The sequence below is a fragment of the Pogona vitticeps genome, chromosome 3 (genome assembly GCF_051106095.1).
Source record: "Pogona vitticeps strain Pit_001003342236 chromosome 3, PviZW2.1, whole genome shotgun sequence".
Classification (NCBI taxonomy): Eukaryota; Metazoa; Chordata; class Lepidosauria; order Squamata; family Agamidae; genus Pogona; species Pogona vitticeps.
The window spans coordinates 173,322,244-173,335,346 of NC_135785.1; the positions used below are offsets into that span (position 1 = coordinate 173,322,244).

At 43.7% G+C, this 13,103-nt stretch overlaps 1 protein-coding gene across 15 annotated transcripts in view; it reads left to right on the plus strand.

The window, feature by feature from the left end:
* The window catches only part of INPP4A (inositol polyphosphate-4-phosphatase type I A), a 117,126-nt gene that overhangs the window by 62,602 nt on the left and 41,421 nt on the right, over positions 1-13,103 (plus strand). For all 15 annotated transcript variants that reach the window (XM_020809566.3, XM_020809571.3, XM_078390333.1 and 12 more), the window contains exons 10-13: positions 1,716-1,863; positions 7,506-7,636; positions 8,623-8,727; positions 10,729-10,837. In XM_020809566.3, the coding sequence (XP_020665225.3) occupies positions 1,716-1,863; positions 7,506-7,636; positions 8,623-8,727; positions 10,729-10,837 (493 nt within the window). The remainder of the gene's footprint in view (positions 1-1,715; positions 1,864-7,505; positions 7,637-8,622; positions 8,728-10,728; positions 10,838-13,103) is intronic.

Consider the following 13,103-nt stretch of genomic DNA (forward strand, 5'->3'; position numbering starts at 1 on the left):
AAGAAGCTACAGAATATGGAGAGAAAGAATAGGCAAAGGTGTCAGAGAAGAGTGCATTTTATCTCTTCAATCTGCACATTATGTCATACAGAAAGCCAGACTAGATTCAAATGAAGAAGGGGTGAAAATTCTTGGAAGAAACATCAATACCTTGAGATATGCAGAAAGCAGCAATGACCTGAATGACTTTTAATAAAAATGAAAGAAGAAAGTGCCAGACAGGACTGCAGTGGAACATTAAGAAGACAAAAATCATGCCTTTCGGAAGAACTATGTAACTTTAATGCTGATAATAAAGAAATTGTAATAGTGAAAAATGTTGTATACCTTGCTTCAATCACCAATCCAAATAGAGATTGCAGCAAAGAAAACCAGAGACTGAGACTCAGATGAGGAGCAATGAAGGAACTAGAAAATATCATCAAGTGTAAGGATGTGTCACTGGAGACCAGTGCCAAAGTCATCCACATTCTTGTATTCCCAATCACTATGTATGGATGTGAGAGCTACACAGTGAAGAAAACTGACAGGAGAAAAAATATCTCATTTGAAATATGGCACAGGAAGATAGCTTTGCAGGTACCGTAGACTTCCAGAAAGATGAACAAGTGGATCCTAGATTGAGTGAACGCTCAGCTTTCTCTGGAGGCAAAAATTACAAAACTGAGGCTGTCATATTTTGGGCGCAGCATAAGAAGGCAAGATTCTTTGGAAAAAACAATAATGCTAGGAAAAGTTGGAGGCAGCAGGAAAAGAGGAAGACCAAATATGAGATGAATTGACTCGCTAAAGGAAGTCACAGCCTGAGTTTACAAGAGCTGAGCAGGGCTGTTGAAGACAGGATATTTTGAAGTTTGGTCATTTTAATGTGCCATGAAGCCAATTGTGATTTTGGCAAGACTTTTCAGGGTTTTCCAGGTAGTGAATACACAGAGATGGTTACCATTCCCTTCTTTTGGGGGTGCCCTGGGACTGTGTAACTTGCCTGAGGTCACACTGGCTGGCTTTTCTCAGAGATGGCACAGTGGGGAATCGAACTCCCCACCTCTGGCTCCACAGCTAGATAGCTAAACTGAGCTATCCAGCCTACTGGATAGGGTTGCCATGTGTCGGAGGTGACTTGATCTCACACAACAACAACAACAACAACAACAACAACAACAACAACAACAACAACAACAACAACAACAACAACAACAAATTACCAGAGACCCACCACGTTATCCTAGAGTGGGTTTTGCCCATTCCCAGTATAATCTTTCCTTAACTGGTGATGATTTCAGGTGACAATTTTTTCTAGGCATAACCTGTGCTCTTTTATAGGCGGTAACACTAGGACACTGGTTCTTAACCTTGGGTTACTCAGGAGTTTTGGACTGCAACTCCCAGAAGCCTTCACCACCAACTGTGCTGGCTGGGGTTTCTGGGAGTTGCAGTTCAAAAACATCCAAGTAACAAAGGTTAAGAACCACTGCACTAGGATATAGAAGCATCCCGCATTCTGTACATTAAGAGATAATAGAGTATGTGAACATTCTGAACTTCAGTTGAATTAGCAAAAAACAATGGATTGTTGTGGGTTTTTCGGGCTCTTTGGCCGTATTCTGAAGGTTGTTCTTCCTAACGTTTCGCCAGTCTCTGTGAGAACAATGGATTTTGTCTTGCCTGGGTGCATATGATGTTCATCAAATGATGGAAGTCTTTTAATGTTTTAGTGTTTGGAGGGGCCATTTGCCGGATGTATCGTTTCCCCACCACCGATGGAAACCATCTGAGGATATTGGAGCAAATGGCTGAGAGCCTGCTCTCTCTTCACATTCCCAGACAGTTTGTGAAACTGCTACTTGAGGAGGATGCTGCAAGGTAATGACAGCATCTTTATTTGGGGTGGGTGGGGGAGATCTCTCACCATCAGCCCCTCTGTGGACTGGGCAATGTCAGGTGTATGACTGTGCCCATGAGGTCATCCCTATTTTCTCCAGGATGGAGGCCAATTCTCTATGCCTCTGTGGGTTTTCCAAACTGGGGGGGGGGGGGGGGAAGATTGCAAACAGTCTAGTCCCTCCAGGGGAGACACTCACTGCAGGGGGGACCTTTGCAGCTGGTGCTTCAGCTCAGGAGTTACGTAGCTGTTGCTAACTGTCATTAGTAGACATCTCAACCCTGCTTGAATTTTTGAATTGAAAATTAATGGACGCGGACCAAGCTTTGACCCGTAGCTGGCCTCGCTCAGTCTCCTTGAGAGCCAGATAATTGCACGTTATTGAAAGATCCAATAATTTACCTCTTAGTAGCTTCAAGAATTAAAATTGCCATGCACTGGAATAAGCAAAATGTGCTATGATAAACCTGTCTTTATCACAGATTGTGGGGTATAGCCCTCGAGGAGAAGTGCTGTTTAACCCCTCAGGAATAAGAAAAGAGCAGGCAGATTTGATGAGCTTCAGGTACCGATTTAGTACTTTGGTAAACGGGACAGGTAATGAAATGCATCCTTCCCAGACAAATGGCCAGGTAGTAGGGGACTACTTCAGCAAAGACCGTCAGTCGGCCTTAACCATATGAAGCTCCAGGTCATCAGAACAAAAAAAACCCACACTTAAATCTTATACTGCTGTACCTGCTGTGTCTGTCTTGATTCATTGCTGCCCAGCTTGGATCTTTAGGTATGCATTATTTAGTCCATTTTAATCTGGTGGCTGGTGGTTGAGGCAATAAAAACCTTTTGTGTTCCTTACTATCGAATGAATCCATGAGTTTATCAACTGATGGGCTCATATGAGCTGAAATAGGATCTTGTTGGTGCCTTTCCCATCCATGTACCCTCCAGATGTTTTGGGGCTGCTAAACCGCAGAAGCCTGTGCTGCAGGGTCAGAAGACCAAGCAGTCATAAGATCGAATCCACGCGACGGAGTGAGCGCCAGTCGCTTGTCCCAGTTCCCGCCAACCTAGTGGTTCGAAAGCATGCAAAATGCAAGTAGATAAATAGGGACCACTTTGGTGGGAAGGTAACAGTGTTCCGTGTCTAAGTCGCACTGGCCATGTGACCACGGAAGATTGTCTTTGGACAAAACGCTGGCTCTGTGGCTTGGAAACGGGGATGAGCACCGCCCCCTAGAGTCGAACACGACTGGACAAAAATTGTCAAGGGGAACCTTTACCTTTACCTTTTACTCATTACTCTTGACATTTGCCCGTGCTTAGTGGGCTGATGGGTTGTTTGAGTCTAAACACCTAGAGGGTTGCAGTTTAGAAAAGACTGGGATTTTTCTGTTCACAATCGTTTCTACTGCTTTAGATAAATACAACAGAAAATCTGGTTTATTCAGTTATCATATCAGTGCAGTCAGGATGCGCTGATTTTGCCAAGCGAAGTACTGTACTTGCTGTTACATTTTTTCAGCTGCTAATGCACAGTGCTATAAAAAGCAACCTCAAATGTTGAGGTGAATCTTTAATGAGAAATGGTTCTAATGGGCTTTTACTGTTTCAAAATGTCTGGTGTTATATAGCCTAGCTGAAATTTTTAGAAGACAAAGCAGTTTTCTCTTTGAAACTGATGCACTGAGTAATTCTTAATTCATTTGGGGGCCTTGGGATATTCATCTTTTTCCATGTGTTTGTATTCTGTTGGGGGGTGTTTTAAAATAGGTTTTGACCAGATGAGGCATTCCTAGAGAGTAAGATAAATTGACAGTGTTTGCACTACAATGTATGGAAAAATCAGCAGAGTAATTGTGTGTGAACCAGGGGTGTAAATGCTGACTTCCTGTATCCTCACGCTTAAGGTCAAGTAATCACATTTCCAGAGGAATCAAAGAAACCTGGTGATGCAGGGGAATGACTCAGTATTTTGGAAAAATGGATAGTTAAGCTTAGCGGAGCCAGATAAATGAGAAATGATGTCTTCCAACTTTTGACAGTGAACCAGACACACGCTTCCCCCCTCATAAACATGTCCTTTTTGGAAGATAAAAATATAGAATGGATAATTTTCCACAGGCCTACTGCCAACAGCTGTGTAGGCTTTAGTCTTTCTCTTCACCTTCCCTCCAACCAACTTCTCTGTGTGCTATTCTCACAGTGACAAAACACTAATTACAATAGAATTTACTGTCAGGGATTGCTTCTTTGTTGTTTGCACCAAACTTAGATTATGCTGGTGAGGCTGTTCCAGGATCCTAAGGCCAGTTAGGTAGGCACTCGGACTGTGCTATTATATGTAAACTCTAAGCCTATTATGACCTGTAATAAAAGAATCTATTTTTCATTCATTTCCGTACTGCCCCATTAGTGCAGATGTACTATTCTGGGTGGTGAACAAGGTAAAGCCAAACAAGCAAATGGACAATAAACCAAATAATGGTAAAAATAAAATAAAATAGGAAGGACATCTCAAATACAGACACAGGTGGCAGAGTGCTTCAAAAAAGAATAGAATAGAGTAGTAGGACATTGGCAAAGGGAATCATAGGAGGCTGCCATCAAACTCATCTGTGTTTGGAGCAGCCTTTTAAAGACAGGCAGGGAGAGGGGGCCAGAGGTAGCGCTACTCAGCAGAGGATGAGCACCGCCACAAAAAAGGCCCAGCTTCTAGTTGATGTTTTCTTGGCCTCTTTGGTGTGATCACCTGGAGGAGCATTGACTGAACAGATCCAGTGGTGCTGGTGGATGAACTCCGGCAAGTGACGAGGTCCCAAACAGTGAAGGGCTTTTTATGTGAGTATCAGGACCTTAAAATACCAGACACATGCTCATTTAGTTAGACAAGAATGGGCAAAGTCCCGCCCTTTGGATGTTATTGCACTACAACTCCAACCAGCCTTAATCAGCACGGACCATTATGAGGAATGCTGGGAGTTGCAGTCCTGTAGCATCTGGAGGGTGGCACTTTGCCCATTTTGTACTGAGGTGAGAATTTTGTGTGGTGGCCAGAAGACTCAATTGTTAGTATGTGGGTAATTTCCAGTTCTGCCTGCCTTTGTGACTAATAATGGCTTTGCATGATGTTGTTTTGCTGTATTGGACAATTCTGACATGTCAGGATAGCTGTAGTGTCTATGCCGTAGAAGTGAGAGCAATATTGGTTGCATACTTCTCTGTTTCAGACACCATTCTGTGTGATGTGATGCCACAGCTTATGCTGCTGAAGCAATGCCACAAGCTGTGGCATTGCATTAGCACAGCAGTCCCGCGGTGCACTTACTTTACAGTAAATGACTCATACAGCTCGAGATCATTATAATGCATTCGACAGAACCTTTAAAATAACAATATCCAAACTAGTGATTTATGACAAAGTTATAAAAATTGTAGAAGCCTCCACAGTGAATGGCCCTCTGTTTCTAAGTGAGAAGTCTAGGATTGGAATTTGAGCCTCGTGGCGCAGTGGTTAAACTGCTGTTCTGCAGCCAAAACTGTGCTCACCACCCAGGGTTCAATCCCAGGTAGCCGGCTCAAGGTTGACTCAGCTTTCTCTCCTTCCGAGGTTAGTAAAATGAGTACCTAGCTCGCTGGGGGGGGGTGCAATGTGTAGCCTGCATAATCAACTTGTAAACTGCCCAGAGAGTGCTTGAAGCACTATGGGGCGGTACATAAGCAGCACGCTTTGCTTTTTGCTTTGGTTTGTGGGATTTTCAATGGCAGATCTGGCCTCAATATGAGCTCATAGAGCCTGGAAAGAGTTGGTGTAACACACCAACTTTACATATTCCTGTGTCTGATACAAAGAATGGCCAGTATATAAGTATCAAATATTACCTTTATGGCATGTTGTGTACAGTGGTGCCCTGCTTGACGATTACCTCATTAGACGAGGAAATCGCTTAACGATGAAGTTTTTGCAATTGCAAAATGATGTTTTAAATGGGAAAAATCACTTCACGATGATTGGTTCCCTGCTTCGGGAACCGATCTTTTGCTTTATGACGATCAGAAAACAGCTGATCGTCGGGTTTCAAAATGGCCACCCGCTGTTTAAAATGGCTCCCTGCTGTGCTTAGGACGGATTCCTCGCATTACAGGCACCAAAAAATGGCCGCCCTATGGAGGATCTTCGCTGGACGCTGAGGTATTTCGCCCATTGGAATGCATTGAGCGGTTTTCAGTGTGTTTCAATTGGCTTTTTCATTTCGCTTGACGAGGATTTCGCTTAACAGCGATTTGAACGGAATGGATTATCCTTGTCAAGCGAGGCACCACTGTACTGTACTTTGGGGGTAAATATGTCCTGTTTTCACCATTGCCACCACTTGAGGTGAAGGGGCTTTAGAACAGAGCAGCTGCTGGGAGGAGAGACTGCATCAAAACTCTGGCACACATGTATATGCTGCTGCCTTCTGTGGGTGGGAATAGGCGGCCATTCAAATATCATTGAATTGCAACTCCAATCTGCCCCAACACAGCCAATGATAAGAGATTATGGAGAGCTGAGGTCAAGGTCTGTATGGAGGGACACTCATTCCCCGCCACTGTGTTGTGGGACAGAGAGTTTCAAAATCACGATTGCGCACCTTACAGTTTTATGTGCTCTTTACCTTAAGTTGTTTCATTTGAAATTACAACTGAGAGCTGAGAAGAGGGATCAAAAGTAAATAACAAGTTCTTCCATCTCTTGTGATGGGTCCTAATTATATTGGAGTTCAATATTTACAAATTAAGACCTGCAGTTTTTCACAGACATGAGACTTCCCCAACCCCATCCCTGTTCAGGAAGCAGAAACCATGCCATTGCAGCTTTTTCCAGCATTGTACATCCATGTTCAGAAAACAGTGCCTATTGAATTCCACATACGTATTACATAGCTGTTAAAAGCATAAGATACTGTACTTGAAAGAATTGCAGCAGTTAAAACCTCTTATCGTTAAGGCTGGAAGCCTTAGACTGAGGCTGATCCTAGCCTTCCTGGAGTCTCAGACTGGCTCTCTCTTTTTCCGTTGTTCGTCATGTCCCCATGACACTATTGTTCACTGGTTTTTGACCTTTTCATGGGTTTCCCCATTAAGAGCTGAAGGTTTAATTTGCTAGTACTTTTTGAATTACCTACCACTGGAATGAGCTGCCTGAGAATTTTTGTGCAATTTAATTTGGCCTTTGGGCTGACACCCTGGTCTTAAAGTTGTGGAAGTTGAAATGTCTTAACAGGCAACTTGTAAAGGTGGGTGCTCACTGGCATCTTGCAAGGTTGATTTGGAAGTTGGTCAGTCAATACAGAATGCAACCCAAGCTTGACAGATGCCTAAATAACTCATACAGCTTGATGACATTATAATGCATTCAACAACCAGCAATTTGTGACAAGAATTTGTGATTAAAATGTGTACTGTGGGAAGTGTCAAGTAAAATGAGCGTGTGTGTACATAGCAGGCTTATTCTCACTTGTGTGCTTATGTAACCATATGCCTATCTCATTGAGTGTGTGTGTGTGTGTGTGTGCATGCACTTTGCTTTTGACTGGACATAACAATTTTAACAGCATTTATGTATTTCTGGATGTTTTGCTAGAGTCTGTGAACTTGAAGAGCTTGGAGAGCTGTCTCCTTGCTGGGAAAGTCTTCGTCGACAAATAGTTACTCAGTACCAAACCATCATTCTGACCTACCAGGAAAACCTCACAAATCTTCATCAGTACAAAGGTAATTAGTGGTTGTTTTTTGTAATACATGTTTCAGCCATGAATATACAGCTATCCCTAATCGTCTGCTATATTATCGTTTGTTTTTTGCTGCGTACAAAAGGTAACACTAAAAAAAAACTACGTGGACACTGTCAACACACACACCAAAAAGTGCAACAACATTCAATGAACTTCTGTGCCCCCCTTCTTTTTCCCATATGTGTTCTTAGGCCACCAATTGGACATCGGAAGGAAGGAATGTACCTCTCATACACCACCCAGTCTTTCTTCTCTGTTTAAGCTAGTACAGGGAAATCTAAATGGAGATATGTGAGGCCTCCCCCCTCCCCCCAAATTATTTATTTATAGTATGTGTGTCTGGTATTTTGATGAAAACATCAAGGTCAGTCAATAAAAGTGGTAAAATGCAATGCCACCCCACCAAAAAACAAACAAAAAACAACAGAACTCCAAAGATAAAAATACAACGTAACAGCAACAGTGAAAATCATTCAATGCTTCTTTAAAGATCAAAAAGAGCACAAGAGAACCGCTGGGACTCTGTGTGGTACCTATAAGGTATCGAGGTGGCGTGTGCATATATAAACGGAGGCGTAAGAGAGCGCCGGGTCCTGAGTCCTGTTGGATTTTTCTGCAAGATCATAATGAACAGTACATTGATTATGAGCATCCCTCTGTCTTTTGATGAATTGCATTTGGAGTTCATGAACTGTGAGACCTCAGGCCAAATGTGATTCCTTGAGGAGTGTCACCTGGTCCCTATAAGGAAAAGAAATATGTGGAGCAAGCAGAGTATGTGGAAATACAGTGGGATTCCTTGGGAGTATTAGCATTTTCTCCTGATTGAATAAGCAAAGCACGCACCTAGAAAATCTTGTAGTCGATATGGACTGCATGCAACTTGTTGCTACCTTTTCCATTCCTTTTGTTTGTATTTTGGTGCCCTGAACATGCAGAAATTGCTTTCTTCGTATATTTTCTCAGGTCCATCATTCAAAGCAAGTAGCTTGAAAGCTGACAAAAAGCTGGAATTCGTGCCCACGAATTTACACATACAACGAATGAGAGTCCAGGATGATGCAGGATCAGGTGCTTTTTCTTATTTGTTTATCCTATATATTAGCTCTAAACTCAGCTTGGTAAGAGGGCTCCTGAAGAGCTTTGAGGAATAAGACGTTTTGTGCTTGATAGGAAAACCTGTAACATCCTGTCTTTGTCATACTGGTATTACTTAGCATCTTTCTGAAGTAGAATTCTCCACAGAGTGTCTCTTATCCATAGACTTTTAAGGACTGCCTATTGTTGTTGTTGTTGTTGTTTAGTTCATACTTGTCATTTAGAGATAGTGATTGAACCAGATGGCATCTAAATATTTTTATTTCATACTCAAAAGTGTAATTACTGGAGTAAACTGCATTTATTTGGCCTGTGCTTTTACCCCACAACATAATCGAAAATTCCATCCGTGTAGTGCTCAGTGGGCTCCCCATTCACTTTAGTAGAAGAAGTTGCTTCATCCCAGCCAATCCCTGTCCCTGCAGAATTTCCCTTTTAACTGAAGGGCTTGTATATTTATTTATTTATTTATTTATTTATTTATTTATTTATTTATTTATTTATTTATTTATTTATTTATTTATTTATTTATTTATTTATTTATTTAACTTATATGCCGCACACACTACCTGAAGGTCTCTGGGCGGCTTACAGCATTTAAAATACAATAAAAAGGCAAAATAAAAGGGCAAAATAATTAAAATGCAATTAAAATATATATTCTAAAAATTGCCATCAGACCTACAGCTGATATTATTTCAGTTAAAAGCCATTTGGAACAGGAAGGTTTTGACCTGGCGCCGAAATGTCATCAGCGTCGGCGCCAGACGAATCTCAGTTGGGAGGGCATTCCATAGTCTGAGGGCAGCTGCCAAAAAGGCCCTTTCTCTATTAGCCCTCCCTCTTATCTCCTTAAGGGATGGCTCTTTCAAAAGGGCCCCCTGGCTAGATCTTAACTGCTGGGTAGGTTCATATGGAAGGAGGCGGTCCTTCAGATATCCAGGGCCCAAGTGGTTTAGGGCTTTATATGTCAAAACAAGCACTTTGAATTGGGCCCGGGCAGCAACTGGTAACCAATGTAAATTAAACAGAATCGGCTTGATGTGATCTCTAGCAGCTCCACCACTCACCAGCCGCGCAGCTTGATTCTGGACCAGTTGCAGTCGCCGGACCGTCTTCAACGGCAGCCCCACGTAGAGCGCATTGCAATAATCTATACGAGATGTTACCAGTGCGTGTGTAACTGTTATGAGACTCCGTTCATCCAGGTAGGGCCGCAGCTGGTATAATTTCCGCAGCTGAAGGAAGGAGCCTCTGGCCACCGAGTCCACCTGGGCTTCCAAAGTTAGACTGGGGTCCAGGAGCACCCCCAAGCTGCGGACCCTGTCCCTTAGGGGGAGTGTAACCCCATTCAGGACAGGGAAGTGGCCCTCCAACCTGTCCGGTGATATTAATCACAGGACCTATCTATGGTTGCTGATTTATTTCTAAAGTTTTTATAATTCAGATGTGAAGAATTTTCACAGCCCACAGCCCTCATATGACTGGACATCTGCACAATGAACCATTCCTGCACTTTATGGTCCTTCATTTCCACTTACAAATTGAAATGAAGGAATTGGCACACAAGTGGAAGAAGAGGAATGATGTTAGAGTTATGATGGCAGATCCTGGTATAAATTGTGCTAGCCCTTCATGAATAAGAAACCATGGATTTCAGGGCTGAAGGACCTTCTAACTCAGAACTGGGGAATGTGTAGCCCTCTAGATGTGTTTGGCCTGCAATTTCCATAAGTTGCAGTCAAAATAGCTACAGGACAGGAATTTCAGTTCAGCCTCATCTGAAGGACCCAGGTTCTCCATCTCTGTTTAGGAGGTTAAATATTGCAGAACTATATAAAATATTTAGTAAAGTCTTTATCAGATTAACAGAGTATGTGGCAGGCACTTAAGGTATGCCATTTCTGTCACTTGAGCATTCATGGACACGTCTTCTCCTTGAACCCTTTCCCCTGTCACTTTTTGTCCCTTCAGATCAGAATTATGATATTGTAACTATAGGAGCACCAGCAGCTCATTGCCAAGGCTTTAAATCTGGCGGTCTGAGGAAAAAGCTGCATAAATTTGAAGAGGCAAAGAAACAGTAAGTAGCCTATTGAGCGATGCCCCTTTCTGTGGCCTCATTTTGTGAGACATCTCTCATCCCTTATTCTTTGTTGCCTGCATACCCCAAAACTTGAGGTGAGCTTTATGTGAAGAAAAGAATTTTTGCTAGACTTGTGAGGGGTGGAGACCAATAATTTTATTTTGGCAGTTCTCAAATGTTTACATGCTTAATGTGCTGTGTGATGTTTAAGTATTAGCCTTTTGTTTACAGAGGTGTGAATGCTAGAGCTGTATGTAAAGCTTATAGTGTCCATACTAGACATAGCCTTGTTTTCTCCTTTCATTTGAACTGGGCTTTCGCCCACTGCTGATGCCTAGTGCTTGCAGCATTTAGTTCTTGGAAACATGCCGTTTGGGCGTGGTAGTAAGATGAACCTGTGCAGTTTAATATGGCTAAAAATGGCAAAGCAAAGGAAGTGCTTTACACAAGGAAGCAAAAGTAGCAGATGGAGAATCTCCTTTTATTTGGCTAGCAGAGAACAGCAGTGCCCTAAATATTCAATACATGTTGTATGATGAGCTCGAAGATATAAACAAGAGTCTCGTGCTGGAATCTACAAGTATTTTTCTAGCCTCACGTCTAGCCAAAACAGACATGTGGGATGATCTGACTAAAATAGATGCACTGTATTTAATATTACTGCTTTTTGGGTTTTAAGCTCAGCACATTCAGGGCATATATCCTGATATTTCATTGGCAGTTGGTGTTAAAATGCTGAACTAGGCTCTTGTAATCTGGAGGTGGATGTACTGTACAGTATTATAATATACTTGAATGCAGTTTTCCTTCTGAAGTCAGACGGGAAGATGGCTAAATTATTCCCCCCTCCACCGGATCGCTCAGTAATGTCACACATTTGGCACAAATGATTCATGACAATTTATTATCACAATGAGAACACCCCCCCCCCCGTCCTTTCACCTTTAACTTCAATTTTAGATTTCCGTGGAAAGGAAAATTGAGCGATGTCTTTTAAGATCAAAAGACAGTTGCTGAGAATAAATGCTAGTTGCCCTCCCTTTATAAATATATATGCTCCCACTATATCTCCCTATTACAAGGGCAGAAAACCATTCTTTTCCTATGCCCCCTTCCACAGACGTATGCAGGAATAGCCTTAATTTAAGGGTTTCATTGCCAAGTAGTTTGTTTAGTGGATAGGAGTGTAGAAGTGACTTAGATTTGTTTGTTTTTCCCTGTGCTTTTTGCTGAAACATTCAAAATACCGTATTTTTCGCTCCATAAGACGCACCTTTCCATAAGACGCACCAAACTTTTAGGAGAAGAAAACAGGAAAAAATTATCTGCTTTCTTCTCCTAAAATTTGGTGAGCCTTATGGAGAGGTCCATCTTATGGAACACACCCTAGGGTCCTAGGGTGTGTTCCAGGACCCTTTGGAGCCTCCCCCTGCCTCCCTCGGGGGCGAGAGGGGGTGAAATCGCCACCTTCTGGGGCTCTTCTGAAGTTTCCCAAGCCTCAGAAGAGCCCCCAAAGGTGGTGATTTCATCCCCTCTGGCCCCCAGGGGAGGCAGGGTCAGTCTCCAAAGAGTCCTAGAACACACCCTAGGACCCTTTGGAGACTCACCCTGCCTCCCCCGGGCGACAGAGGGGGCAAAATAGGCAGCTTCCAGGATCTTTTCTGAGCCTTTCCAGGCTCAGAAAAGGTCCTGGAAGCTCCCGATTTTGCCCCCGCTGTCCCCGTGGGGGTGGGTGGGTGGGAGCCTGGCAAGGGTCCAAGGGAGCCTCCCACCCCCCCATGGGACCAGGGGGGGTAAAATCGCCAGCTCCCGATTTTACCCCCCCTGGCCACGTGGGGGTGGGTGGGGGGAGGGTGGCATGGGTCCAAGGGAGGGTCCCTTGGACCCTTGCCACCCTCCACCCACCCACCCCATGGGACCCGGGGGGGGTAAAATTGCCAGGTTCTGGGAGTGTTTGGAGGCTCCCCAAGCCTCCAAACACTCCCAGAAGCTGGCGATTTTAACCTCCCTGGCCCCATGGGGGTGGGTGGGTGGGAGCCTGGCAAGGGTCCTGGGAGGCTCTCTTGGACCCTTGCCACCCTCCACCCCCACCATGGGACCGGGGGGGGGTAAAATTGCCAGCTTCTGGGAGTGTTTGGAGGCTCCCCAAGCCTCCAAACACTCCCAGAAGCTGGCGATTTTACCCCCCCTAGCCACGTGGGGGTGGGTGGGGGGAGGGTGGCATGGGTCCAAGGGAGGGTCCCTTGGACCCTTGCCACCGTCC